Source organism: Branchiostoma belcheri, unplaced genomic scaffold (genome assembly GCF_001625305.1).
Source record: "Branchiostoma belcheri isolate BF01 breed outbred unplaced genomic scaffold, Haploidv18h27 scaffold8, whole genome shotgun sequence".
Taxonomy (NCBI): Eukaryota; Metazoa; Chordata; class Leptocardii; order Amphioxiformes; family Branchiostomatidae; genus Branchiostoma; species Branchiostoma belcheri.
Window position 1 is genome coordinate 4,410,386 of NW_017804464.1, and position 13,655 is coordinate 4,424,040.

At 42.9% G+C, this 13,655-nt stretch overlaps 2 protein-coding genes, 1 non-coding gene and 1 pseudogene across 3 annotated transcripts; 2 read left to right on the forward strand and 2 right to left on the reverse strand.

Moving 5' to 3' along the window:
* Window positions 1-171: 171 nt before the first annotated feature.
* On the reverse strand, window positions 172-3,522 carry LOC109486156 (E3 ubiquitin-protein ligase RNF170-like). Its single transcript, XM_019789861.1, has 5 exons — window positions 2,853-3,522; window positions 2,092-2,315; window positions 1,653-1,720; window positions 1,333-1,446; window positions 172-936 (listed from the first exon to the last, which is right to left on the reverse strand). The coding sequence occupies exons 1-5, from the start codon at window positions 3,002-3,004 to the stop codon at window positions 664-666; spliced, it is 831 nt and encodes a 276-aa protein (XP_019645420.1). The 5' UTR covers window positions 3,005-3,522; the 3' UTR covers window positions 172-663.
* Window positions 3,523-3,540: 18 nt separating this feature from the next.
* LOC109486168 (UDP-N-acetylglucosamine transferase subunit ALG14 homolog) lies at window positions 3,541-6,007 on the forward strand. Its single transcript, XM_019789875.1, has 5 exons — window positions 3,541-3,950; window positions 4,083-4,231; window positions 4,625-4,747; window positions 4,881-4,940; window positions 5,454-6,007. The coding sequence occupies exons 1-5, from the start codon at window positions 3,794-3,796 to the stop codon at window positions 5,622-5,624; spliced, it is 660 nt and encodes a 219-aa protein (XP_019645434.1). The 5' UTR covers window positions 3,541-3,793; the 3' UTR covers window positions 5,625-6,007.
* Window positions 6,008-6,498: 491 nt separating this feature from the next.
* On the forward strand, window positions 6,499-6,580 carry Trnas-uga. Its single transcript has one exon. It is a non-coding gene; the product is annotated as a tRNA-Ser (tRNA).
* Window positions 6,581-7,050: 470 nt separating this feature from the next.
* On the reverse strand, window positions 7,051-12,036 carry LOC109486068 (annotated as a pseudogene).
* Between the last annotated feature and the right edge of the window lie 1,619 nt (window positions 12,037-13,655).

The following is a 13,655-nucleotide window of genomic DNA, read 5'->3' on the forward strand; positions in this document are numbered from 1 at the left end:
CTTAGAAAAGAAGATTTTTATTGATGTTAATTGATGATGGGAAGTTATTTTAAGTTAAGAGTCGAAGGTTACACTGGTGTGATCAAGGCTGAACATTACTGTAACAACAGATGTATGAGGAATGCTGTTAAAATGGAGGCATTAAAAGTAACGTTATGTGTACTTCTGTCACTAGAGTTGGCCTAAGAAAGATAAAAGAAACTAATCACAGACAAACATCAAGAGCCCAGCATGTATGTACATATGTACATACTTTACTGCTCAGAGTAGAAAAAAGCCTGAATCAAATTATGACAATTTGATTGATACATGTAGCATTACATGTATACAGGCAGCTAAAAATACATAAATAGATAAATGGCAATACATGTATATGTAATTTGAATCATCCATGTCTCTATGCTATATTCACTTAACGGGTAGTACCCATACACATATCTTCATTTAAATGAACATTGGAGCTCTAGATTTCTCAAACTTAAATTATTGTTCACAATTTCAGCCCAAAATTCCTGAAAGGAAGAAGCATTTCTTCAAAGCATTAACCTTTTTTCCGAGCAATCAATGCAATATCACCAGAATATCACCAAAAAACACTACCTACCATTGCATGCAGTGAAGGTGCAACAAATATTAAACAGGTCACAAAATCATAATATAGAATCAGTCAACTTCAATTTCTGCAACAATTCTTCTATAGACGTTGGACACATATATCAGCAGGCGTATGACAACATACGCATCATCAAGGAGACCAAGTGGCCCAAAGAACATCTCGGGGAGTACGTCAATAGGTGAGGCCAGGTAGAGCGCACAGGTGAATAGATAGACAGGCATGCGCTCCCAGGTGAGCAGTGTGAAGAGTCCTCCCACTGAGAACATGTCTGCCCAAACATGCCGCAGGATGGTGGGCAGGTCACGCAATGATGTGATGAACTGTGCGGATGAGAAAAAATTAAGTTTTATCATTGTTGACTAAATGATACTCGTATTTCAAATTTGGATCTTCAATTAGAAACTAATACCCAGTAACTTTATCGCCAAACATCTGTACTAGCTGTGACAAAAAGCACTACTGTGGTGTAGGACTTGTGTCTGGTCAACAGTAGGACATGTGGTGTGAATTCAGGGACCAATGTGTCAGTCTTCCACAAGTTTTGCTGTTGTATGGACATCTTTAATTTGCAGCTAAAATAAAACTGGTGGCAGTGGCGGGATTCCTACCCTTTACTTTTAAAACATCATATTGGGTAATTACAATACAAAGACATACTGTTCTGGCTTTTATGAACATTGTCTTGCCCAGGAATGAACATAATTAGGACCACCTACCCCTCTTGGCTCCTCCAGGAATGTCCTGTTATACTGGATGACTTGCTGACTGACAGAGTCCTGGTCAGGAGATCGCAGGTCCTCTTCACTGAAACACTTCATCAGCAGGGTGACCTGGGAAGGAGATCACGTCACATGATCAGAGCAGCATAAGAACACAGCAGACAAGATATCAACCTTCTCCCTATGGTCTAATCCTACAATAAAAGGAAACTTAATTGCTGCCAGTGGTATTCCTTAACAGGAAGAAGGTTAAAAAGCCAATATACAATAAAAGAAGGTTGTACAATGTATAATCTTTCCTGAATACATGTACTTACTGACTGTCTGCAGTAGGGGCATTTGACAGGTCTGGTGTCTCTGTCCCAGTATCTCAGGATACATGGACCTGTAGGAGGTGTACCAATATAGAGTGAGGGAATGAATGAAAAAGGTCAAACAAATTAATAAATCTGTCAAAAAGGCATAGGTGGCAACTGGCAAGCCTTTACTAATGCTTATGTGGTGTATAGTACACATGTAGTTCGATTGGAGCAGACCTCACTGCCACCAAGTACAGTAGGGCATCATCACTAGGATAGCTTTAAAAAGTGTGTACAGTTAGATTTGCAGAGCCTATGTATATGTGTAACAAGTCATTTAGTGTAATATAGCCAGCTTCCCCTGCGCTACATGCCTGCAAAGCTGGTGTGTTATTCCAAAGAGTGGCTATACCACAGCTGTACAGATACAATACTATTACTAGTGTATTGTTCTTACCACAGAAGACATGCCCACAGTTGGTCTCAGTGGCAAACTTGGCTCTGTCCAGACAGATGGGACAGTCATAGCTGACTCCTGGGTCCCTGGGCCGGCTGTACTCTGAACCAGAGGAGCCAGTTTGGTCCTGGTTTTGATAACCACCTGTTGTACCACCTGCAGTACCATTTGTACGGCCAGGGGGAGCTCGAGGTAGGCTGTTGATGTATTGGTTGAACTTTTCCCTATAGCAAGGACAGATTGAGCTATTGAAAACACATTTCACAGACTATTGTATATGTTGATAAGAAAAATGCTGTATAGAAAACTCCTGTTTAGAATACTAGTATTCACATTGTCACCATGTTATTCTCCTAAATATTTGAACATCCTGTCTACTAAATTGACCTGCAGAATCTTGTTGCATGAAAAGTACACATATTTTTTTTCTGATGAAATGTATCTTCAAGTAGAAAGGTAACATTTGCAAAGCAAGTACTTATAATAATGTTTACCTTCACACTGTCTAGCCCAGCAAAGTAATTCTGTTTACTAGTATTACTCAAACACATTCATATATATGGTCACACAGTCCAATTCTGTCACCTGCTACATAATGTAACACAACACCACAGAAGCATCGGTTACTATGGTGACAGACATCTGGTCCAGGTCATTGACCTTATGTTTTTGGATAACAAGAAGAAACTGAGCAAAAAACAATATGTTTTGCTTCTGTGAAGGTAAACATAATTTATTTTTACACAGACATAGTTACTAACCTGCAGAAGTTGACGACTGTCTGGCCCAGCTGAGGGAAGAAGTAGATGCTGACGAAAACTGCCAGTGCCAGCACCAGGGCCAGCACGAACACCAGCCATAACAATATCACCAACACCACTACTGCAAACTCAAGCAACATGACTAGCAACATGGCGGGTCCTCAGCAAGAAGTTGTTGTTGTTGTCCTTGTTTTAAGTCTAATATCTCGCTAGATGTGGTTTCTTGATGCTGGTTTGCGCATGGCCCAGTTCAGAGTCAAATATTAATTTAATAATTGTCTCTCGAGCTCTTAAAAAGGTATTTAATTTTTGGTGCCAACAACGAAGCTATGCACAGTATAGGGTTCTTGGCAGACCCAAACTGTGCAGTTACCAGGCTTTTCACTATAGAAATCTTTGTTATTCCGTTAGTACACCACAGGTATACGTACAGCGGCCTTGTTGTTTGTCTATGCTTTCAAACTGAGTCATAAAGTCAGATGTTCCAGTGCTTACGTGTACTTCCGGGTTTTCAGTACACAAGGGGAATTTCCAACACTTTCTCTGACGTTGGTTGTCTCTCAAACAAGCAAGTCGAAACCAAAGGGTCTCTTCTGTCCTCCGGCAATGTGGCTACTTCTCAGGAATCAGTCAACTGCAAGTCCTTCGCTTCGATCGTGAAAGAATTTATGTCTTGTAGGCAAAATGTTGTGGGAGGGCAGAATCTTGAGGTGACCAAGTTGAGTCATTCAAACGTGAACCACTCGCGTTAGATCATGTTCTTACTATCAGAAAACGACGACCTGGTCATTAATGAAACATCACCTGCCTGTGATAAAAATTACGGCATCTGTAGCTTCAATAAACTTAAAAAAACAGACAAGAAAACACCAGAGCCCCACAAGTGGGAGTAACCTTGCTTCCGCACAGCTGACTACGGGTCAAAGGTCAAGCAAACCAAGATGGCCTCCGTAGCTGTGTTGGCAGTGTGGTTTGTAGGTTTGTCGGCAGTTTTAGCGCTGTTAAGGTTGTATTTTGTGTTCAGAGGACTTGGGAAAGACAGAAACCCTACTGCAGCATCCAGTGGTTCCATCAGAACGGTAGTTGTTGTCGGCTCAGGTGAGAAATCCGTGTAAAAGTGCGTGGGGAGGGGGCACGTAATTTTGCGAACTTTGGAGTTTGCAAAATATTCGAGCTTATAAATTATTTTTACGTTAAGTATGTATTAATATTTATATTGCACATCTATAGGAGGTCACACGACTGAGGTTCTCCGTCTTATGAGCGGGCTATCAGACAAGTACGCCCCTCGGTATTACATCATCGCTGAGACGGACCAGATGAGTGAGGAAAAAGTCCACAGGTTCGAGAGGGAAACCCACCCAGGGAAGAAGGATTCGGCAAGTCTTTCATGATATTTTGAAACCCTTGTCTTCCAACATGAAGTAATACATGATCTAAAGCATTTGAAAACAGCGCCTGATCTGAGAAATATTATAGATAGATAGATAGACAGACAGGAGTCTAAATCCCTGCATGCTGCTATGAAATTGCAACATGATATAACCCTAGTTACCATGGTGACAGACGTCTGGTTCAGGTCATTGACCTTATTGGTTTGGAGAAGAAGAGGAAACAGAGCAAAAACAATATGTTTGACTTCAGTTAACATAATATTATAATTACAATAGATGCTGGATACTGCCCTTTTTATTGACTTATTGAGAACCAAAGATTGTACCCTACTTTCCTCTACAAACTCAACATAACACTATGTTGTTATCTTCCTGCAGTATGAGATACAGAAGGTGCCCAGGAGTCGTGAAGTGGCCCAGTCCTGGCTGTCAACTGTCTTCACCACCTTATACGCTACACTCTACTCATTCCCTATGGTGTTTAGAATATCCCCAGATCTAGTGAGTCTTATTGTTAAGTTCATTTTTTCACTGACATATTTATGACATTTCAGGACAATGTTATCTGAGTGTTTTTTCTGCATCTAAAGTAGACAATCGGGAATTTATTAAATATATGTTTGTTTTTTTACAGATTCTTTGCAATGGTCCTGGAACCTGTATACCACCATGTGCTGCAGGACTTCTCATGACAGTGAGATATTTTTATTATTATATAATATTATGGGCTGAAAATGGCATCAGGCAGAAAAACAATTGCTGACTGGTCAAGTAATATATGTGGTGCAAGGTTTTTTGTGTGATCAGATATATTGGTGCAATAGGTAGAGTGCTCACCTTGTGTTCGGTAGGTTGTGAGTTCGATCCCCAGCCAAGTCATACCAAAGACTTTAAAAATGGTACACATGTACATGTACATACTGCTTTCTCTGCTTAGCACTCAGCATTTGGGAAAGAGTATGGTAGTTAAACACACACCACTACCAGTGGACTAGCCCCTGTTGTAGTGATTGCACTACTGTGTGGCCCAAGGGCTACTGAATCAAAGATGGGTGCCACCCTATGCACAACCTGGTGGTGAAAGGACTTAAACTTTTATTAACAGATACACATATAACAATTCAGTAAGTTGCAATGATGACTACATAATAAGTATGTGCTGTTCTAAAGATTATTCTTAACCAAACTTCTTCCCACTCCCCCACAGTTCTTGGGACTGAAGAAGGTGAGCCTGGTTTATGTGGAGAGTATCTGTCGTGTGGAGACGTTATCTCTGTCAGCACAGCTGCTCTACTACCTGGCTGATCACCTGCTGGTCCAGTGGCCACATCTGCAGCAGAAGTTCCCACGTACTACATACATTGGAAGGGTCATCTGAATAAACGCTGAAGTCTACACTACAATGGAACATGTTTGCTTGGAATGGAATAAGTTTGCAGGGAATATTTAGCAAAATGTAAATAGACATGATCCTGATGTAGCAAAATGGGTTGTAGGATGATGTGTAATCTGTGTCACACAAACTGGCTATGCCAGCCCCTCACCGTGGGGCTGGCTGGATGTTAACTCTACAATTTTGTATAAACTAACATACTACAATAAATAAATGTGATGCAGCATTTGCTTCCTAAAGGTAAACACTGCTTTTACACATGAGGAGAAAGTTTGTTGGATCTCAATTGTTGTGCACAGCTTTAGATTTCAGAACTGGATTCCTTATGTGTTGATTAGAAATTCTCATAATCTGCAATAAAGGAAATATGCCAATATTGTCTTGAGTCTCAGTTTTTGGTCTGTATTCCAGGGGAATATTCCACACTACTTTAGTTTGTACCAGGGTAGTTTTGTTAATCCTAGCCCTCCCCTGTGTAGATTTTGGTGATACCTTCCCTCTCAGTTCAGCCTTTATTCTATTTCCGAGTATTAAAAGAAAATAGACCATCCTTTCTATACGTTATGGATAGGGAAATCTTCCTCTAGCGGTTGGAATTAGTACTGTAGCTTGTATGGCACTAGTACGTAGACCAACCTGCGCCGGTGAAACCACGACGTCATTGTCATTTATAAGACAGATGGGCACAAATATTAACGATGGAATAGCTTAATATAGAAACAAACCACTCAAGATACAGAATAGTTAGAATATAAGAAATATTGCATCGATTTTTGCATCATTTGCGTTTTTTTAAAGCTGCAATACAAATAAGATGGTGACAAAGTGGGACTACTAAGATCTTTATAAGATCATCCAAGTTGTCGTGGCCGAGTGGTTAAGGCGATGGACTTGAAATCCATTGGGGTTTCCCCGCGCAGGTTCGAATCCTGCCGGCAACGTTTCTTTTTTATGGTAAAAAAATTGATGAATTCAGCTCGTAGAATCGTTAGGCGGTGCTGAAGTCGTCTACAATTCGCATGGCTCTGACATCTTCAGTCCTGTGGTGAAATAAAATGCCGCTGTTTTTGTTTACCTCATATACATGCAAATTATCTGAACACATATGCAAATTATTGGTAGGCAAATCATCCAACCGTCACCCGCTTTTTGCCGACTACTCGGTGGCAGTGACGTCATGGTGATGTTAATATGACCAACAATAGTATCTTATGCTTACGCGGACGCAGTTGAAACATTAATTCAAGGATTTATCCAAATGCTACGCACCTCTCGTACATCGGATTCTCCACAGCCAGCTCGTCGGGTCTGTAGTGGACAAAGTGCGTGACAATTAACGTTAACGTTGTTGTGCTTACTTGAATGCGTTGTTAAGAAAATTCTGTTCTAAAAAAATCTACTCAAACGCTACTCACTCCATGTCTGCCATCTTCACGTTCTCTCCATAGTCGTCCATCAGGATAAGTTCAGACGGCTTTTTAGACCTGAGAAATGGAAACAAAGAAGATCAATGTTTTAAGACTCAGCACAGAGGCTTAGAACTTAATACCTGCTTTCCAGAACTTTTCACAGGTCCAGAGTCGATGTGTTATGACTTGTCGATATCAAAACAACACCCGGCTACCCTCAGAAATGAACACAGGTAAGACTTGAAGGAATGATTTCACGTCGTGTCTAGCTTGTTGCGATAGATACAGCACCAGTTATATAGCTCACCATAAACTATTACTACTAGGCCCTACACACCTTCTTCTCTTGTACAAGACGACTCCAATCACAGCAGCCAATAGTACAACAGCGCCCCCTGCCCCTGCAGCTATGTAAATGGTAGTCGTGTTGGAGGTGTCAAGGTTGGACAGACCGCCAGGTTTCTCGTCCTTTGCCGCAGTCGTGTCGACTAGGCTTACAGTGCTCTTTGCAGTGGACGATAGCTTTGCGTCAGTCACAGGTTTGTAAGTTGTGCTGGCGGTTAGAATGGCTTGCGTGGCTGTAGTCAAAGGGTCTGGCGTTGTTTTATGCGCTGCTGTGCTGTGAGGGTATTTTGTTGGGGGTTTGGAGGGTGTTAGAGTTGTTGCATTCGTATACGTGGGTGGAAATGATGTTGCTGTGTCCGAGATTGGTGTGTTGTAGAATGTGGTGAGCGGCAACGCAGTTGTTGTATCCGGAAGTGACGTGGTGGTTAACGCGTTGGTTGTATCCGGGACTGGTGTGGTTGGTAATGAGGTGGTTGTATCCTGGATTGAGTTGGTTGGCAATGCCGTGGTAGTATCTGGTACAGTTGTTGGCAACTCGGAGGTTGTATCTGGAAGTGAAGTGGTCGACAACGTGGTAGCAGTTTCGGGAAGTGACGTCGTTGGCGGCAATGCCGTCGTTGTATCTATGGCAGTGGTTGGCGATGTGGTAGTTGTGTCGGGGATAGTGGTTTCAATCGTGGTGGTTGTATCAGGAAGTGACGTTGTTGGCAATGTGGTAGTTGTTTCTGGAAGTGACGCCGTAGTTGTGTCCGGGATAGTGGTTGGCACTGCCGCGGTAGTATCTGGGATAGTGGTTGGCAATGTATCGGTTGTATCGGGGATAGCTGTGGTTGTATCGGGGATAGTTGTGGTTGTATCTGGGATAGTCGTTGGCAGTGTCGTGGTTTTCTCCGGGACAGTGGTTGGCAAAGTCGTGGTTGTGTCTAGTATAGTGGTTGCTTGTGTTGTGGTTGTGTCTGGGATAGTGGTTGGCAACGTGGTGGTTGTGTCTGGGATTGTGGTAAGCAATGTGGTTGTAGTTGTTGTCAATACAGTGGTTGTTTCTGGGACAGTGGTTGGCAATACAGTGCTTGTGTCAGGGATAGTTGTTGGCAATACAGTGGTTGTATCTGGGATCGTTGTTGGTTGTTGGCAATACAGTGGTTGTATCTGGGATAGTTGTTGGCAATACAGTGGTTGTATCTGGGATAGTTGCTGGCAATACAGTGGTTGTATCTGGGATAGTGGTTGGCAATTCAGTAGTTGTATCTGGGGTGGTTGTTGGCAATACAGTGGTTGTATCTGGGATAGTTGTTGGCAATAAAGTGGTTGTATCTGGGATAGTTGTTGGCAATACAGTGGTTGTATCTGGCATAGTTGTTGGCAATACAGTGGTTGTATCTGGGATAGTTGTTGGCATTGTTGTGGTTGTATCTGGGACAGTGGTTGGCAATACAGTGGTTGTATCTGGGGTGGTTGTTGGCAATACAGTGGTTGTATCTGGGATAGTGGTTGGCAATACAGTGGTTGTATCTGGGATAGTTGTTGGCAATACAGTGGTTGTGTCTGGGATGGTGGTTGGCAATACAGTGGTTGTATCTGGGATAGTTGTTGGCAATGCAGTGGTTGTATCTGGGACAGTTGTTGGCAATACAGTGGCTGTATCTGGGATGGTGGTTGGCAATACAGTGGTTGTATCTGGGATAGTTGTCGGCAATACAGTGGTTGTATCCGGTAGTGAAGTGGTTGGCAGTGTGGTGGTTGTACTTCTTGCAGTGGTCGCTGCAGTCGTAGTTTCTGCTAAACCTGATAGACAAAAAAGTCCAAACCTGTTAGGCATCGTCAAAACTTGAAAATCTACATAGGTCTTGTACAGATAATCTTTACGTCATTGGTCATCAGCTGGTTTAATCCAGAATATTATAAGCTGTCATATTGCCCTACCTGTACATCCCAAGAGCTCTATTTTCATGCGTATGGTCTGTTTCCAACTCCTAGGGTTGATCCGGAAATATCTAGCGACAATGGGAGGGTCAAAACTGTGGTCTGCTGCGGCACCACTTTCCGGTCGAGAAATCTGTAACAAGAGCGAGTATCTTTTGTCGTCGACTTTGGCGATCTCCATGTTATAATGCCAACATAATTTGCAACAATAAGTTTGGTTTACTAGAAATTCACAGTATCTGTGTTGCTCACCATGAAAGCAGCAAGAGTAATACCGTATACCGTATTTACCGTGCTATCTCCGTCGGCATTGCTGTATATCTGCCAAGCCGCCGAGGTGTCGTCGCGGTAGCTGACCTCAAAAGTTCTGACAAAGTGGTTATTGTTAAACCCTTGTGAGATCAGGTTGGTGATGGTGGTCCTCTCGAGAAGGTCGACTTGGAACCACTGGTTCGCGTTGTTATTTTTAGCTCTGAAGCAAAAGAGCATTATCATGCCTTTGCACTTTCCAGATTGTAATGCACAAATTTTCGACTGATCAGAACAAGAAATGAATCTTTAAAATGGTGGCAATGTTTGTCAAGAATGAGCGTTACATCTACCTCCAGGGGAACCTGCCGTACAGCCGGCCTGCTCCATTTCTAGGGTTGAATCTGTTGTCGTTGTTGCAAACCGAGGATGCCGTCAGTTGAGTGTTGCTGATCCTGCCGTCTTCCATGCCGAGAGGGACGTCACAAGTACCGGCTGGGGCTTCAACATTAAACAATTTTGTTTAATGTGTTGAGCCTATTGTTGTGAGTGTTACGACCAGCATATTGCTAGATTTTGTATTCGGTAAGTGTGACTTAAGACGTGATAAAATGGTACACATACACATACACACGCGCGCGCGCGCGCGCACGCACACACACACACACACACACACACACACACACACACATGCGCCCCCCCACACACACACACGGCACGCATACACATTCAGACACACAAGCAAACAAACGCGCTGACATACGTATACATGCACACATGTACATGTACACACTCAAACACACGCCGTCACACAATCACAAGAACACTAGTGCTGGTAACACACGTAACACACAAACAAACACAATGACACACACAAACACACAAGTATAGACAAAAGTGATACTAACATTCGCATCCTAGCAGTTCTATCTTGATCCGGAAGCTATCACCGTACTGTGACACTGGCCTCAAGCGGAAGTACCGGAGGAACACGGCGGGCTCGAAGTTGTGGAGCACGGTTGCTCCGTGGTTATCCGGCCGGCTGAACACCTGAAACATCGCCGATAGTTCGACATGATATTCATAATTACAAAGTCAAAGTCGACACAGCTCATCTTTTGACTTCTAGGTTTATCCAAGGACATTATACACACAGTAATTACGTGTATAATTGGGATAGTGTTAGAAACAGGTACTTGACAAGACCATGTTGCCTGCATCTCATACGTGCCTCAATTGAGCGATACTCAAGTTGTTAGTTAGTATACATTCTGTACCCATTGTGTGCCTACCTACCATATTCTGTCCCGTTGTTGGGTTTTTGTAGGTCTTCCAATTCCCTGCCGGTTCCTCCCGGTACTGCACCCGGTACTCCTTTGCGGACGCGCCGCTGCCTCCCTGTGTCTGCAGGCCGGTTAGTAGCGTGGTGTTGTACAGGGAGACCTGGAAGAACAGTTGAGAGGCAGGGAGTTGGTCCGTTAGAAAGTACATTTTCCGGGCGCAGCAAAATGCAAAATGTACTTTCTAGCGGACCAACTCCCTCGGTATGTTATCTCTCTATTTGGCCAATTTCTACACTTTCCAGCCGCCCCCCGAAGCCTGGTAGAGGCTACGGCCAGTGCCCTTCTCTCAGTGCATATTTGTTGCCAAAGTAAGTATCAGACACAATCTCTCACCTGAAGCCAGTTGGCCGTACCCCCGCCGCCCGGTCTCCATGCCCATCCCTGGTTCAGCCGGCCCGCCCCGGTAGCCGGGTTGTTGTTGTTGGAGAAGGAGGAGTAAGCCGTCACCTGGCTGTTCAGGATGCGGCCATCCTCCATCCCCAGCGGGTCCGTACAGGACTGGTCCACGTCTGGACAAGTATGCAAATTACGCAATACAAGTATGCAAATTACACAATACAAGTATGCAAATTACGCAATACAGGTATGCAAATTACGCAATAAAAAATGCAAATTACGCAATAAAAGTATGCAAATTACACAAGTATATGTAAAGTTCGAAATAAAAACATGCAAATTACGCAATATAAGTATGCAAATTACACAAGTATGCAAATCATTCTTTACAAGTATGCAAATTATGCTTAACTGATGTACATGTACAATAGGTACATGTATTCGTTCGGAACTTTCGGAAAAGTGCACTTAAGGCATCGCGACAAACCGGATAAAACTTAAGCAAGGTGCATCGTGTGTTGGATAGACCAGGAGAAAATATTTTGTCCAAAATGTAAAAGGAATTAAAAATGATTAGTAGAAAAGAACTCAATTCCAGTGACTGAGAACCATTGTAACCATCTGTAATTTACGCAAGCAATCACCACATTAGCAAAAGAAATACACGAAATAAAAGTAAGAAATGTTGTTACCTGCAGCAGCTATGATTCGAATCGTCGTGATGAAGAACATCACCAAGACAACGGCCTTCGTTGCCATGACGACCTAACAATCTCCTTGTCCTTAGAAATGGACAAAACCGATAAAAGTCAGGTCATCTTTTTATTTGCACGACATGTCCGCACTCGTTACAAAGTTTATGTAAATACGTCATATTGTTTGGTGTCAGACGACCCGCTGATCTTTGGCTTGTTTTGCAGAGTACCTCACCTTCTTATCGCACACCTTTGAACCGGGGTATGGTGACCTCTACTGAGGCTCCAGCCCTATCCAGATACAATGGACTAGATATATATAGTACTCATCTCCAAGCAGAGGCTTGGGTTTGGGCTTATTTTAGCGTTTTTTGTTGCTTTTTTTTTATTGGGCCTTCTTTTTTGCACTGGTATCTTTTTTTTTTTGCTTTTGGCGTAAAAAAAATACCGGTCAAAAAATAAAGCCCGATAAAAAAAGCCTAAAACGCCACAAATGAGCCCAAACCTCTGCTTGTAATTGGAGAGTAGTGAACTAGTAGTTTGCTTTGAAATGATGAAGCTATTACTAGTAGTTACTAGTTGCAATGGTTGGATTTTCCGTTGAAATGCGCAAAAGTCTCTTACTTCTTGATCTATTACGGACGGAGACGTACGTACAAAGGATAAGATATGAGTAACAGTATACGTGTACTTTTGTTAAACTGTTATTGTAATTATACGAATTGGCAACAAGAACAGCAAAAAATAAGCATGTAACAGCGATTTCAATCAAAAGTTTCCAACTCCGTCATGCTTGTTTTCGTAGACCCTTGCCCACATTATAAACTTTGTCACTAAATAGACCATGATCGTTTGGAGCTTGTACACTTATCAAAAAGGAATGCAAATAGTCCTACTCACCGTATTCCGGTCCCAAAACTGCACTACAGCTTGAAGATATCACAGCAGTACTTGCCTGTGTTACGGGCCTCCTCCGCGTAAAGCTTAATGCTACTGCATAACAAGTATGTTGACTATGGTCTGTCTTGGTAAATAAAGCGGGCTCTCGCTGACCTGGCTAAAATATCACACTGATAACCCTGTTTGCTATATCGACCCAGACGATACATTGGACCAAACACTTACGTTCGTGCAAGATTTAAAACGTCTGATTTTCAGAGAAACAGTAAAGCGCTAGCGCTACGTCTTCAGTTTTATAAAAGAAATACTTATGAAAGAAATCTTTGTTAGCTTGTTGTGATAAAAAAAACTGTGGGTTCTGATATTAATTGTCATTTTATCTCCTACTTTTGTTTTGTACACCTATTTGGATTTATACAAAGGATCGCCATGTCTCGTGTTTTAAAGGTTTCCTGCTTCGATTAGTACTCCTCCAGGTGAGCGTACGTTCCTCCGGTTTTGAGCGTACATTCCTCCGAAATCGGCACACTTCTCAGCGGGCGGCGGTTTGAGCGTACACTCCTCCATGTGAGCGGACGTTCCTCCGGTTTTGAGCGTACATTCCTCCAAAATCGGCGCACTTCAGTCGGCGGTTTGAGCGTACACTCCTCCAGGTGAGCGGACGTTCCTCCGGTTTTGAGCGTACATTCCTCCAAAATCGGCACACTTCAGTCGGCGGTTTGAGCGTACACTCCTCCAGGTGAGCGGACGTTCCTCCGGTTTTGAGCGTACATTCCTCCAAAATTGGCGCACTTCAGTCGGCGGTTTGAGCGTACA